The sequence below is a fragment of the Pongo abelii genome, chromosome 16 (genome assembly GCF_028885655.2).
Source record: "Pongo abelii isolate AG06213 chromosome 16, NHGRI_mPonAbe1-v2.0_pri, whole genome shotgun sequence".
NCBI lineage: Eukaryota > Metazoa > Chordata > Mammalia > Primates > Hominidae > Pongo > Pongo abelii.
Window position 1 is genome coordinate 85,797,239 of NC_072001.2, and position 14,049 is coordinate 85,811,287.

At 37.7% G+C, this 14,049-nt stretch overlaps 1 protein-coding gene across 10 annotated transcripts in view; it reads left to right on the top strand.

Moving 5' to 3' along the window:
- Positions 1-13,931, top strand: part of LOC129050174 (ubiquitin-conjugating enzyme E2 Q2-like) — a 62,885-nt gene extending 48,954 nt beyond the window's left edge. For 7 of the 10 annotated variants that reach the window (XM_063716275.1, XM_063716279.1, XM_063716280.1 and 4 more), the window contains 2 exons: positions 13,068-13,116; positions 13,246-13,547. In XM_063716275.1, the coding sequence (XP_063572345.1) occupies positions 13,068-13,116; positions 13,246-13,347 (151 nt within the window). In that variant the 3' untranslated portion in view covers positions 13,348-13,547. Of the gene's footprint in view, positions 1-8,450; positions 9,175-11,587; positions 12,491-13,067; positions 13,117-13,245 lie in introns of those variants that run through there. The other 3 variants (XM_054531746.2, XM_054531748.1, XM_054531747.2) reach the window with 3 other exon arrangements.
- Positions 13,932-14,049: the final 118 nt, after the last annotated feature.

Sequence of the window (14,049 nt, forward strand, 5' to 3'; positions counted from 1 at the left end):
TCAAGGTTACATAGCTAAGAGGTAATATTTTTATCAACTTGATTTTTTTCCCCTTCAAAGTCTAGTGCAGTCTTTAAAACCTTTAGTTTCACATGACCAAAAAGTAGTTCCATTTCTATTTAGTCTTAGAATAAGATATCGATGTGTTTTCATCTTCAGAGAAGTCCCTGCACTAAAAAACTGAAACCAGTTGCATGTAGGCACACATGGTTCTCAGTGTCTTCATGTGTGAACTAGACCATCCGTGTAATATTCTTGCTTGTAGTCTTATGAATGGAAGCCTATTTTACTTAATATTGTGTCACTTGAGTATTTTCAAAAATTGCTGGGGTTTGGAATAGACTCACTGAATTCTATGCTATCGTGGAGTCCATGGTGATCTGAACATGTTGGCTAGAGTTTTTTAGGTGATAAGAAAAAGGAAATGAACCAGACTTGTGTCTAGTTTTATATTCTCTTGAAACTTCATAATGCTTCATTTAATTGTCTTTTTTTTTTTTTTTTTTTTTTTACTTCTTAAATTGTTGAGTGGTGATCCATTTTTATTGTAATCTTTTTCTTTTTTCTTTTCTTTTCTTTTGAGGTGGAGTCTTGCTCTGTGGCCCAGGCCAGAGTTCAGTGGCACCATCTCAGCTCACTACTACCTCCACCTCCCAGGTTCAAGTGATTATCTTGCCTCAACTTCCTAAGTAGCTGGGACTACAGGCACGTGCAACTATGCCCAGCCAACTTTTGTATTTTTTTATTAGAGATGGGGTTTCATGTTGATGGCCAGGCTGGTTTCAAACTCTTGGCCTCAAGTGATCCACCCGCCTCGGCCTCCCACAGTGCTGGGATTACAGGTGTGAGCCACTGTGCCTGGCTACTGTAATCTTTTAGAGCAGGTTGAAATACCATAAGTCTTTAAATTAGTTGGCTCAGTAGACCCTGGTAAACAGCGGCTTTTGTGTTTCCGGCTGCAGTGTCTGGGTCAGTGCAAGCTTGCAAGCTTCAGATAGACTTATAGGAGAGCTCAGGGACATATACAGATCACAGAGTTTTAAGACAGGTAAGGATCTCTAAATCGCTACTCTTCTTATTGTTCTTTTGTTCTTTTCTGTTGTCAGATTATAAATGTCATTTCTTAAAGCTGGACAGAAATGGAGATGTTTACTAGCTTTATTTTGTGAAACTCAAATGCAATCAAGTTCCAAAAGGTGTAGGGGGTAAGATAGGATGAGTTTGCTTGTTTTTGAATTTAAAGAAATTGTTTTTATAGGTCCACTGGAATTTTTTTGGTCATCCTCCTGATAGAGTGAACATTTACCTGATTTTTATCTTCTGGCAAAAAGCTTGAGCAATATTGCTTGATAAGTAAATAAGAGTAATACATTTCATTATACAGAGAATGATTGCCAAGTTGATTTTTGTGATTTTTTCCCCCAGTTTTGAAAGCAACATAATCAACTCTTATTGTGGAGGTAGTTAATGTTATTACTTTTAAAATATATAGGTGGAGTACACCTGTAGTCCCAGCTATTAGAGGTGGTGCGAGGCTGAGGCAGGAAGATCTTTTGAGCTTGGGGAAGTCAAGGCTGCAATGAGCTGTGATTTCACCATTAATATTCCAGCCTGGGTGACAGAGTGAGACACCCTGTATCATAAAACAAAACAAAAGGGAGAGTGGGGGTGGGATACATATTATATATGTATATATAGGACAGTTGTAGAAAAATACCGATTTTTTAGTGATTTAACTTTTGACAGTTCCGTCCATGGCAAATTTTTCTCCTTGAACACCTTGGTTAGTAATACAAGTTTAGGAAAGCATATGAAACTGTGTTTGAATTCCTGAGAAAATTATATACATGTGACTGTTTTCCTTTAGAATGACTCCAAACTCTGAACCCCCTTATTAGATTAGATTTAGGCTATTATGATCTCTTTGGGACATTTATTCTAAAGGAGCTGGAAGCTATAGTAGCCTCTATTTTTCCTGGGGATATAGAGCAGCTTAAGATCTCCTCTTTCTGGAACTTATCCTAGGTGCCCTATTTTAGCTTTCAGATGGGTTCATTTTTGAGTTAGTTAAAATAATAATAATAATAATAATAATCTTTTTGTTTGAATTGTTTTTTGTTTTGTAATTCTCAGGGTTGACCCTGATAGTCCTTTGCACAGTGATCTTTAGATCTTAAAAAGAAGGGATAGGAGACATTTTGGTTATCTTTTAAGGTAAGAAAATTGTTATGAGACTCTATATCCTTCTAATGGGGGTGTATATTTGTACAAGTGTTTTGGAAAACGGTTTGGTAAAGTGAAAGATACTCATACCCTATGGTTCAGGAATCTCGTGGATATATACTCCACAAGAAATGAGTGCACAGGTGCCAGGAGACAGAGGAATGTTCAGAGCAGCATCGTTTATAATAGCCCCAAACAGAAAATAACCCAAATGTTCATTCCAATAAAATGGAGAATTGTGGTGTTCATAAAATGGCTTACAGTCATGTGGGACAAGATGGGCAAATCTTGAACACTATGTTAAGCAAAAGAGACCAGACCCTCAAAACCTATTTTGTGCAATTTCCTCTATATAGAGTTCAAAAATAGGCAAAACTAATGTTGGTTAGGGCATAGATTCTTAGCGGAGGCAATATCGCCTGCAGTGGAGTGAAAATTGGTCCTTAGAGTGAAAGAAAATCTGACCTATTATAATGGTCTGCTGCCCCCTAAACAGCCGTAGAACATAAATGAAAAGAAAACTGAGAAACACTTCTTTATGGATTCATACTTGGGCAGTAAAACTATCAAGAAAAAAGAGGTGATTACACACAGGGTAGGGTAAGGAGTCCATCTAGGTGGGAGGTAGGGAGGTGTGAACTGAAAGGTACATCTGTGGGCTTCTTGGATACTGGCTGGAATATATTTCTGGACCAGGTTGGTGGTTACATGGGCAAATAACTTAGAATAACTTGTTAAGGTCTACCTTAAGGTATATTTTGTGTACTTTTCTGAATGTGTTATATTTAATAAAGTACTTTTAAGATACCAAAAATAAAGGTTACAAAAGAATAACAATGGAATCTAGAAAAAATGTTAATGATCTAATATGGAATCTAGATAAGATGTAATGGTTTAAAATCTATGGCTATATGAAGTATTTTGATGAAAAACAAAGACATAAAGGAATACTTTGTTGTACTTACTCTAAGGATGGTAGTAGTTTTCTAAAAGCTTCTTACTTAGCTTTTTCATGTGTATATTTTTCCTTGGGGATATATCTTATGATTGAACTTTCTTGAAATGACCCTAATGTTAGTATTTTCTCTCAATTTTGTTATAGAAACTGTTGTGGTTGTCAACTGTGTTGTCTTCCTGAAGTGTGAATCCAGTATATATTGACTGAAGTTGCTAATGGGTACTTCTTTACGGATTCATATGGGTGAACGAATGAAGCACGTAGGCCTACAACAAAAAAAACACACACACAAGAAAAGGAAGATACCATTTTTTAAAAAAAACATTACATCATATGAACACATGCGCAACACCAAACTTAAGAAATAGAACCTTTGGCTGGGCGTGGTGGCTCAAGCCTGTAATCCTAGCACTTTGGGAGGCCGAGGCGGGTGGATCACCTGAGGACAGGAGTTTGAGACCAGCCCGGCCAAATGGTGAAACTCCATCTCTATTAAAAATACAAAAATTAGCCAGGTGTGGTGGCAGGTGCCTGTAATCCCAGCTACTTGGAAGGCTGAGGTGGGAGAATCACTTGAACCTAGGAGGCAGAGGTTGCAGTGAGCCAAGATTGCACAATTGCACTCCAGCCTGGGTGAGAAGAGTGAAACTCTATCTCAAAAAATAAAAATAAAAAAGAAATAGAATCTTATCAGTACCTGTAGCACCCTCTGTGCCCCTCCCTTGTCGTGTCCTCTTTGGGAGGTATCTTGAAGGGAATATGACATCTTGGCCAGGAAACTGGAGGATTCGTGACTGCAGGTGGTGTTTTCATTATTTTTTCCTGCTGTAGTTAGAACTTCAGGGAGGGGATGATCTGGGAGGTAAATGGCTGAAATGCTATTGGATTTGTGTTTTTGGCCCATGGCTCCTGATACCAGAAAGAAGGGCCTTTTCTGGGGTTAGAGTATTTCTTAAGAGGCCTGGGAAGAATGTGATTGCCTTGAGCTAACTGACCTTCTGAAGAGGACCTTAAACTGAATTGCCAAGTTATTAGTATCGGGATTCACAGACTTTGGAGAATAGCAGTTATGACTCAGAAAGATTTACAGGAAGGAACCAGAACAATATGTTTATGGCCTCTGATGTCCACAGTGACAACTTGAGAGTTGTGAATAATAAGCAAAATGGAACTTGAGATAAAGTATAACACAAAGATGAGAGTGACTGCAGGAGGGAATGTGCCCTGGCCAGCAACTTGGTAAATCCAACTTGCTGTACTTTTAAGGAAGTCGTTTTCTGATGTTACAGGCAACATCAGAATTAGTGAATTGAATTCTGAGGTAGTACTTTAAGAAAGGTCTACTTAGATAAGGTTAGGTTCATTTAGAGAATAATAGCCAGGATGGGGAAGAGATTGTTTTCCATGTCCTAGGATAGCTGGTGAAATTGTGGATTTGGAGAGGAAAACATGGGGGTTCTGGTTCATGATAGTCTTCAACTATTTGAAGGAGTATGTATATGGAAGCATTAGCTTTTATTTGTTTTTGGTGAAGACAGGGCATAAAACTAGAACTAATAAGTCAAATTACAAAGAGGTGATTTTCAACTCAATGTAAGGAAGTGACTTGTAACTATTTAGACCCATCTGGTGATGTAGTCTTTGAAAACTAGAATGTTCTTCATCTTTAAGAATAACTTAGAAGGCTGAGATGTTAAATGGGAAATCAGATAACTTCATGAGATCCTTGTAGAGCCTCAGAGTCTCGTTCTTAGTTAAAATATACTAAGGTAACTCAAACTTCATTTTACCAGTCACCCTCAACCTTTATTTTCCCCTCCCTGAAGAACTCTTTTTATTTATGTAAAATCTTGATTCCTGAGTTCCGGGGTACAGAGCTTATGGAATAGAGTCCCCACGTTTTGATGTAGGATCCTCTTTCTCCTGTCTGAAAATATCCTTTAGTATTCCCTTTAGTGTGAGTCTGCAGATAGAAAAAAATCCTTATTTTTTATTTCATTATTGAAGAGTATCTTCATTGAGCCTAAGTCCCTAGACTGGCAGTTTCCTTCTTTCAGCACCTTGAAGATATCATTCTTTTAAGCTAGCTTCCATTGTTTCTCCTGAAGTGTTTATGGTGGCTAAATCTTGTGAAGTCTTTGATCAGTTTTGGAAAATTCTCCGCAACTATATCTTCAGCTCTTGTATCTGTCCCATTTTTTTTCTTCCAAGGCTGTACATATGTGATAAACTTTTCAATATATTGTCTTTTATTTTCTCAATTTTCTACCTTTTTGTCTTTCTGACCTTTTTCCAGTTTACTGAATCTGTCTTCTGCTAGGTTACTGCTGTGGTTAAGCTTACCCATTACGTTATTAATTTCAGTTTTGGTAGTTCTAAATTGCAGAATTTCATATGATTCATTTTATAATTTGCATTTCTCTGCCAGGTTTTCAGTCTTGTCCTGTCTTTCCTTGCTCATGTTCAGCAGAGTTATTTTAAAGTGTGTCTGCTGACTCTGTTATCTTGATCCCTTGTGGTTTTGTGTCTGTTGTTTGCTTCTCTTGTTTTCTGTTGTGTCATCTTTAAGTCTCGTGGCTTTTTATTTTTAGTGATAGACATTATATATGAAAAATTGTAGAGCTAATTTGAAGCCTTGGATGATATTTTCTCCAGAGAGGATTTACATTTCCCCTGCCAGGGGCTTGGAAATTAACAATCAGGGATTGAGATGATTAAAGCTGGCCATCATTCCCTGTCGGGGCAATTTGCAGTTTGTTCTTCAGGTTCCCAACCTAAGGAGTGGGAGACTTAGGGCCTCTCCTCGGTGGATGCTGAGCTCCAATGTTTATCTCCCTGTGAGCTCTGTGAGGCTGTGAGTTCTAGCTCAGCTTGTTAACCTCTTCTCTGCTGTCATTGGAAGAAAACCCAAGGGGGAAAAAAGAAGACCCTGTTCTCTGCTATTCCCTTTTCTCAGCCCTGTAATCATTACATTTTGTCCACCTTTCTAGTTCTCAGTGAGAGGATTGATCTAAGTTACCTAGTCTATCATTATTGGAATGGTTCCTTTATATAGTTCTATTGAAGTGGAACCCCTTCATATGTTTCATAAGTTTACCATAACACTGTTCTGTTTGGGCCTGATTTTAACTTCACTTTTATTTGCTTTGGTTTTCATTTCATTTTTTCTGTACTAATTTTACCTTTATGACTCTCACCCATTATCTGATAATAAATGTACATAGTCTTTTATAGATTCTTTTAAAATCTTCTAAATAGTATACAGTATTAACGATGTTATTAGAATTAATTAAACTTGCTTATTTGCTTTTTAGGATAACTTTCCATTTGATCCTCCATCTGTTTGAGTGGTATTACCTGTTCTCTCAGGAGCATAAGTTTAAGTGATTACTTTAAATGTACTTTTTTTGTTTTGTTTTTTTTTTAGTTTAAAAAATTTTTTTGTAGAGATGAGGTCTCACTATGTTGCTCTGGCTGTTCTTGAACTCCTGGGCTCAAGTGATCCTCCCACCTTGTCCTCCCCAGGTGTTGGGATGACAGGCATGAGCTGCTGTGCCTGGGCTACTTTTTTTCTTTTTTTAATATAGTGTGCACCAGAATCATTTGGAGAGCTAGTCCCAGGGTTTCTGATTCAGTAGGTCTGTGGTGTTGCCTGAGCATTTACATTTTTAAGAAGTTCCCAGGTGAAACTGATACTGTTGTTCTGGGGCCTATATCTGGAACCACTGGTTATAAAGCATTATGTTGTTGATAGGTAGAGATTTTAGTGTTATATGTATGTATATATATACATATATATACACACACAACACACACAGATTTACACATACACACACACATATATATATTCATACATACTTTTTTATCATAAAAACCAAAGGTTTTTCAAATGTAAATTGTGATTGAAGGTTTAGAGAATGTTATGATTACAGAGTGGTCCCCCACATACCTGTGATCCTAATTAGTACTTCTAGGAATAATCATGGGAAATCTCATGGACCTATGGAGCTGGCTAATTACTTCTAGAGGTGATAGTTGCAGTGTAGTAGAATCAAATGGTAATTGTCATGCAGATTTACTGAAATTTGTATTGCTCCTTTTTTGTGATTGGAAGTCTTACAGAAGTGGGGAAAAGATCACAGTTTGCTAGGTTAGTTATGAAATGTTCTGTAGACCCTCAAAGTGTGAGCAATTTAAAGTAACTTGAGGATTTTCAGACACTCAGCTGACTAATTCCATTATGTGACATAATCCACATTATGGTGATTAAAATTTAAATGTCTCCAGCCCTTACTTTGATCATTTCTATGGTTGAGATAGTAATAGTTGCATTTAGGGTAAAAATATGAGTGACTGACTACTTCAGACTTCAGAACTTTCTCCAGAAGAGCTTTGTTGCTACAGTTATTTTTAGTTGTATTTGCTTTACATACTTATGTATGTGTTTTGGGGGCTAAGATCCTGTTAAGAATCATTCTGCATAATCAGAATACATATTAACTGTGGTGTTGATACTACGGAATAGTTATCTGGACATGATATCCATGTGTAAAAGCTCAGAGAAACAAGATGTGTGGGTTTAAAAAAAAAAAAACCTTAGTATTACATATGGATGTGCTGAGCTCATTTTGAGTTTCCCCACACAGTAAAGGAATATTGGTTTTATTATTTAATTACTTAATTTTATTGAGACGGGGTCTTTCTCTGTTGCCCCAGGCTGGAGTGAGTGGTGCAGTCACAGCTCACTGCAACCTCTGCCTCCCAAGCTCAAGCCATCCTCCCACCTCAGCCTCGTGAGAAGCTGGGACTGCAGGCGTATGCCAGCACACCAAGCTAATTTTTGTATTTTTGATAGAGACAGGGTTTCACCATGTTGCTCATGTTGGTCTCGAACTCCCAGGCTAAAGCGATCCACTCCGCTCAGACTCACAAAGTATTAGGATTATGGGTCTGAGCCACTTTGTCCAGCCCAATGTTGTTTGTTAAAATTTTTTATTTATTTACTTATCTTTTGCTTTTCTGTTTTAATTTTTAAATTTCTATTTTTTTCAATATTGTGTTTTAAGAGTTTACTTACCTGACGCCTGCAGCCTAATCTTTGCCATATCTCCCCAAATGTTCTGTGAGTGCTAATATAGTGGTATGGTAATAGATATTTGTTTTGTGGGGATTGCAAGGTTTTAGGGAAGCCAGCTTCAAAATGTCTTTTACCAAAGGGTTTCTTGGAGCCTTAATGCCATTTTATATTTTTCCCAAATTTGTTTATTAGTGTTCCTGACAGCATCTCAGAGGATGGTGTCCACTGGCTTACTCTCTGGGAAATGCTGCTCTGTTGGAAATCCGGAGTTCTGAGTGATCCCCATGCATTTTCTGCTGCAGAGCAGGACATGCTGAAGTGATTCTTTGGTGAGCAGATGTTAGAGGTCTCCCTTTGACAGCTTGTTACAAAGTTGATCACGAATATACTATTACGGTGAGTGGAAGTCCCAGGTTGGGTGTGAAGCAGACTTGTTTAGAATTGTGTACTATTTTGTTACCTTTAAAGCTTCTCTAGGCTGTTTTGGTTTTGGCAGTAAAATTGCTATAAAAAGTACTTCTCTTGGCATAAAACCTAATGGTCAGTTTTGGAAGTTCAGTGTTAGGTAACCCAGCCAAATACTTACGTATGCAAAATAAACACAAGACTGAAAAATAGTAAATGTTTAACCTTTGTGTCTCTTGCTCACTACAGCAGCCTTTTACTAGCCGCCAAGCCGTAGTTCTTTTGTTTTTCATAGTTGAATGTTAAAATGTCTTTTTAATGAAGCCCTTACTGATTGGGGAGAAAGGACATAAGTATTGTGCTTTAGTTTTATTTGCTGGTTTATAAAATTGTGTATGTTGACTCAATATCCCCATAAGCATAGGGAAAGGAAAACGGGTCATTTTTTGTTCAGAATCTTATTTGAGAAAAAAAAAAGATCAAAGAAAAGATTTGGATAAAAATCTGCAAATTCAGGATAAATGTATGAAAACATTTTAAAATGTGATTATAAAATAGACCAGTATAGCTTTTCAACATTTTGTTGTAAGAATCCCAAGGATGTAAGTTTATGATCTTAGTATACCACCTAGAATCAAGACAAATACATGAAGTTATGAATCATGCCATTTTCAGTTTTAAAATCTGTTACATAGTTTCTTCATTGATTCTTTTTTGCCACAGTGTGTTATGGTCCTCATTATTTGGATGAGTAATTTGAATAATAAGTCAGCTTGTGACTTACCCAAATAAATCTTCTGATTCCTAGTAAAGTGTTTTTCATTATATGAAATGCCAGCTATATAAGAGGAGATTAAAAGTACTAAGAACTGTAAGTACCGCATTGATTATCATATGCTAACCGTGGGCCAGGCACGGTGGCACATACCTATAATCCCAGCACTTTGGGAGGCCGAGGCTGGTGGATCACTTGAGGTCAGGAGTTCAAGACCAGCCTGGCCAAGATGGTGAAACCCCATCTGTACCAAAAATACAAAAAAATTGCCAGATGTGGTGGTGCATACTGGTAATCCCAGCTACTCAGGAGGCTGAGGCAGGAGAATCCCTTGAACTCGGGAGGCAGAGGTTACAGTGAGCTGAGATTGTGCCACTGCACTCAAGCCTGGGTGACAAAGATAAACTCCATCTGAACAAAAAAGAAAAAGAAAAGCTAAGCATGGACTTAATTTCTCTGAGGTTTAAAGCTGCAAAGAGTTGCTCTTCATGAAGTAGATGGGATCTCAGCTGGGCAGTGAAATGTGAGTGGGGTTTGGTCAGCTGGTGGAGGTTGCAAGAAAATTATTTACATAGGTGAAGAATAAACACAATCAGGTATCTAGGAAAGAGAATGAGAGATTCAGAGTATACGAAACCAATTTGAGCTATAACACAAGGAGGGTAGGATTCATGTAGAAGAGTTGTAGGAAATATTGCGGATGTAATATTTTGTATTCAAACAGTTCTGTGGATTGGTGACAGATTTTTTTTTTCAGGTAAGTAAACTGTTACCCCTGGATATTCATCTTTCTATGTAACTGGTTGAGAAACAGGGGAGTAACAGTGAAGAAACTGTTTTAGAATAAATCTGGTGACAGCAGAAGAGAATATGAGGCACATTGTGCTCACAGAGCCTAGAAGAGTGTGACGGTAGTTGAGGGCCCCGCTGTTGTCTTAGAGTGAAGTGAGGAGAACCTGCATTGCTGTGCTAGTCATGGGAGTGAAAGGAGGAATGAAATGTGAAAGCTCATTGGAGAAGGAGTCAAAGTGACTTGGTCTTCATAGTCAGCTATTAAGTGAGGAGGAGGAATTACTGACTGACTTAGGAAGAAGTAAAAAATGTGAAATACCAATAAAACACCAGGCTTGCAATTTTAGTCAGGGTAAAGCTTAAGCGTTGTGTGATTCTAGATAGATTATTGAGCAGTTTTGTTCCATTTATTTTATATCCCATATCTTTGAGCTATGATCCTATTCTTTATTTCTTGACATACCCAAATATTTTTTAAACTATTGTGATACAGCTGTTATATGATAAGCCTCACCCTTTGAAGTGTACAGTTCAGTGGTTTTTAGTATATTCAGAGTTATGCAGCCATTACCACTACCTAATTTCAGAACCTTTTCTTCTCCCCAAAAAGAAACCCCATACCCATTAGCAGTCACTCCCTATGCCTGTCTCCCCCACCGTTGATCCTGGAAACCTCTGATCTAATTTCTATCTCTGTAGATTTGCCTATCCTGGACATTTCATATAAATAGAATCATACAAAATGTGGCATTTTGTGACTGACTTTTCTTTGAAGTGATTATACAGCAAATGCCTGAAGAGGCTAAGCTTAGGATAGTGTTTGCTGTACAGCTTTGACAACTGAATTTTTTTTAAGTTAAAAATATTGCTGTGTCTGTATATGTGGCGTATTATCCTTAGATGACCCTTACTTCAATTATTAGAATTTTTCTCCCTAGTATTCTTGAACTGTCTCAATATTCAGTAGGAACCCCCCTTTGGAGACAAAGAGCAGTAAGAATTTGGAACACATATTGACAAAATGAATGTCATTTAATACAGTAGTAGAGTCAACCACTTTTAGGTGTCAACGCTGCTGAAAGTGTATATTAAGGAAGAATTTACTTATCTTACTTATCTAGTGAAGGTACTAGAACTACTTCTGTCTTCTGTTTAGATTTCGACAAACATTTGCATAGGTATTATGTGGTTGTACAAATGTACTGTCTTTTCACCTGAAAATGCAAAAACTTCCTTTATTCCCACTTTCTGAGACTCTGCAACCTTAAAGGAAGAGTGGGGTACTTTAAAGGAAAGGTGGTGATGGTTGGATAATGGGTAACAATGTCTAACATATACTTCCTTTTCCCAAAACAAGTTCCTGTCCTACCATCAGCATCTCCAAAATTTGAAGATCAAGTGTGGTGTTAACTCATTAACTAATGACTAGACTTCGAGCAGTTGTGGAACCAAAATCTGAGTGAGTGCCTGGATGTTCTAATTCTGTTAAATCAATGAGTGCACATTATATACAATACTCTCTTAGCCCAGTGGCAGATTTAAGGAGTGAGAGATAGATTTCTATGTTTCAGAAATCAAATACACAAAGAATAAAAATTTTTAATCCCATGATGCTTTACCTGAGTTTAATTTTCTTTTAGATTTTCTTTTCCTTCCATTAAACTTTCACTTTGAAAGTTCTCAGGATTTGGGCAAAGCAAGTGGGAAAGACACTTGCTTGGATTCTCCAGGGCAAGGGAGTTAAAGAGGACTTCTTTCCCTCATTTTATTATTGAATAATGTCATGATAACAATTATTAAGGTGAATGGTCTACAGCAGAAGTTCTTAGAGGCCTTCTCTGCAAAATAATTCGGTTTAGTCAATGCAAGGATGCCTTTGGTTAGCTGGAATGGAAGATGCGCAAGCTAGAGTGGTCTTGGCAAGTCTTCTGAGGGGGGAAATACAGCATTTGGAAGGGTAGGAAGCAGAAGGAATCTCATGCAAGGGAAAGGTGTGGGCAGATCCCCGGAGGACAGAACCATTTGTGGTGGACTTGGTGTCTACGTAGATCTAATCAGTGGTCTTAGCTTTTGTGTTTTCACAATTACCACAGTTTTTGTTCTAAAACTGTCATTCCCTTGATTTTACTTTAGGCATGCTATCTGTGTATTTTGAAATTTAAAATAACATTAAAGGAGAAATGAAATTATTTTGTTTGAGAAAGAGTTAAAAGGTTAAAACATCTTGATCTAAATAATTTTCTAATGGGAGATTTGGTACATCCCCAGAAGTTGTCTTTGGTTCAGAGAACAGTCTTCAGACCTAGAAAGGACTTGAGGAGTCCCAGAGAGGAGCCGCGTGGTGTGAACCATTTGAGTCTCACAACAGAACGGATAAGAACAGTTTGAGCCATGAAACCATGCAGATGTTCATATTTTGGATAGGGTAAGGTCAGTGCCATTGTCAGAGGAAAAACTCTTGGCCCTCACAGGAGGGAGGGAGTTTCCATTGCAAAGAACACTCAAATGCCATTTAAGGAAATGGGGTCTTCTGCCCCTATTCTTTGGAATATTTAGGGCCACGTTCTTAGTTTTTGACATCATAAAAATTTCAAAGTATTCTGTTCTGATTGCCATTTCAAACAATTGACTAGAATTTCAGAGCAATTACATAAGAGTAATACCATTAGAATTTTTAAATTACCCATAGTCCTCTATCTCTAACAAGTATGTTCATGCTTGCATGTTCTCTTATCATCTTTACTGTGTGCATACTTTCTTAATAATGCCACATGGAAATTGTTTAAGCAGGAATAATTCTCAAGATAATTTTGTATGTTTCCTTTTTTCTTTTTAAGGTATGTATTGGGTGGAGGAGCATTATGTATGGAACCTCTCACAAAACAGGTGATTATTTTCTTATTATACTCTATTTTCACCCTCAATAGAGTGTTTTGATTATGTAAGTTAGATTGTAAGTAGATGGTTCTCTTAAAGACATTTTAGTGTTTTTTTTTGTTTGTTTGTTTTTTGTAGCTCCTACTTTCAAAAATGAAAAAGGTATCCCAGCAGTTTGGGAGGCTGAGGCGGGCGGATCACGAGATCAGGAGATCAAGACCATCCTGGCTAACACGGTGAAACCCCGTCTCTACTAAAAAATACAAAAAAAATAGCCGGGCGTGATGGCGGGCGCCTGTAGTCCCAGCTACTTGGGAGGCTGAGGCAGGAGAATGGCGTGAACCCAGGAGGCAGAGCTTGCAGTGAGCTGAGATGGCGCCACCGCACTCCAGCCTGGGTGACAGAGCGAGACTCCATCTCAAAAAAAAAAAAAAGATAAAGGTAAACCAGTAAAATAACATCGTACTTGGTGCTGAATCTATACTAGGATAGGCATTAACAGAACCTTTATTTAAGGTTCTAATTTGTTCATGTTGGGCACTTAGAACATCGGTTGGTTGTTTTTTTGTGAGATTCTGGAAACGTTCCAATTTTACCTTTTCCCTTTGACTCCAGACTTTTTAACACTGGTCTGCTGCTGTTAAGTTATATGCCATTTGTTAGGCCTTCTCAGGTGGGAATCAGGAACGCTGCTGTGCTCTAGAGATGTTTTGTTCTTCCTGTAGGGCTGAAGCAGTGCCTACTCGATAGAATCAGTCATCATGCAAATAAAACCCACCTGAGTCAAAGGCAAAGCCAGAGTGCAGCTTGGAGCAAAGAAGGTACTTTTATTAAGAATTTTACATAAACCATAAGATATATTTTATGTTACTTTGTGAGCCTTCTTCCTGTCTTAATTCTTTTTGAGAGAATTCATTTCATTTTCATTTGGTTTGTTTTCTT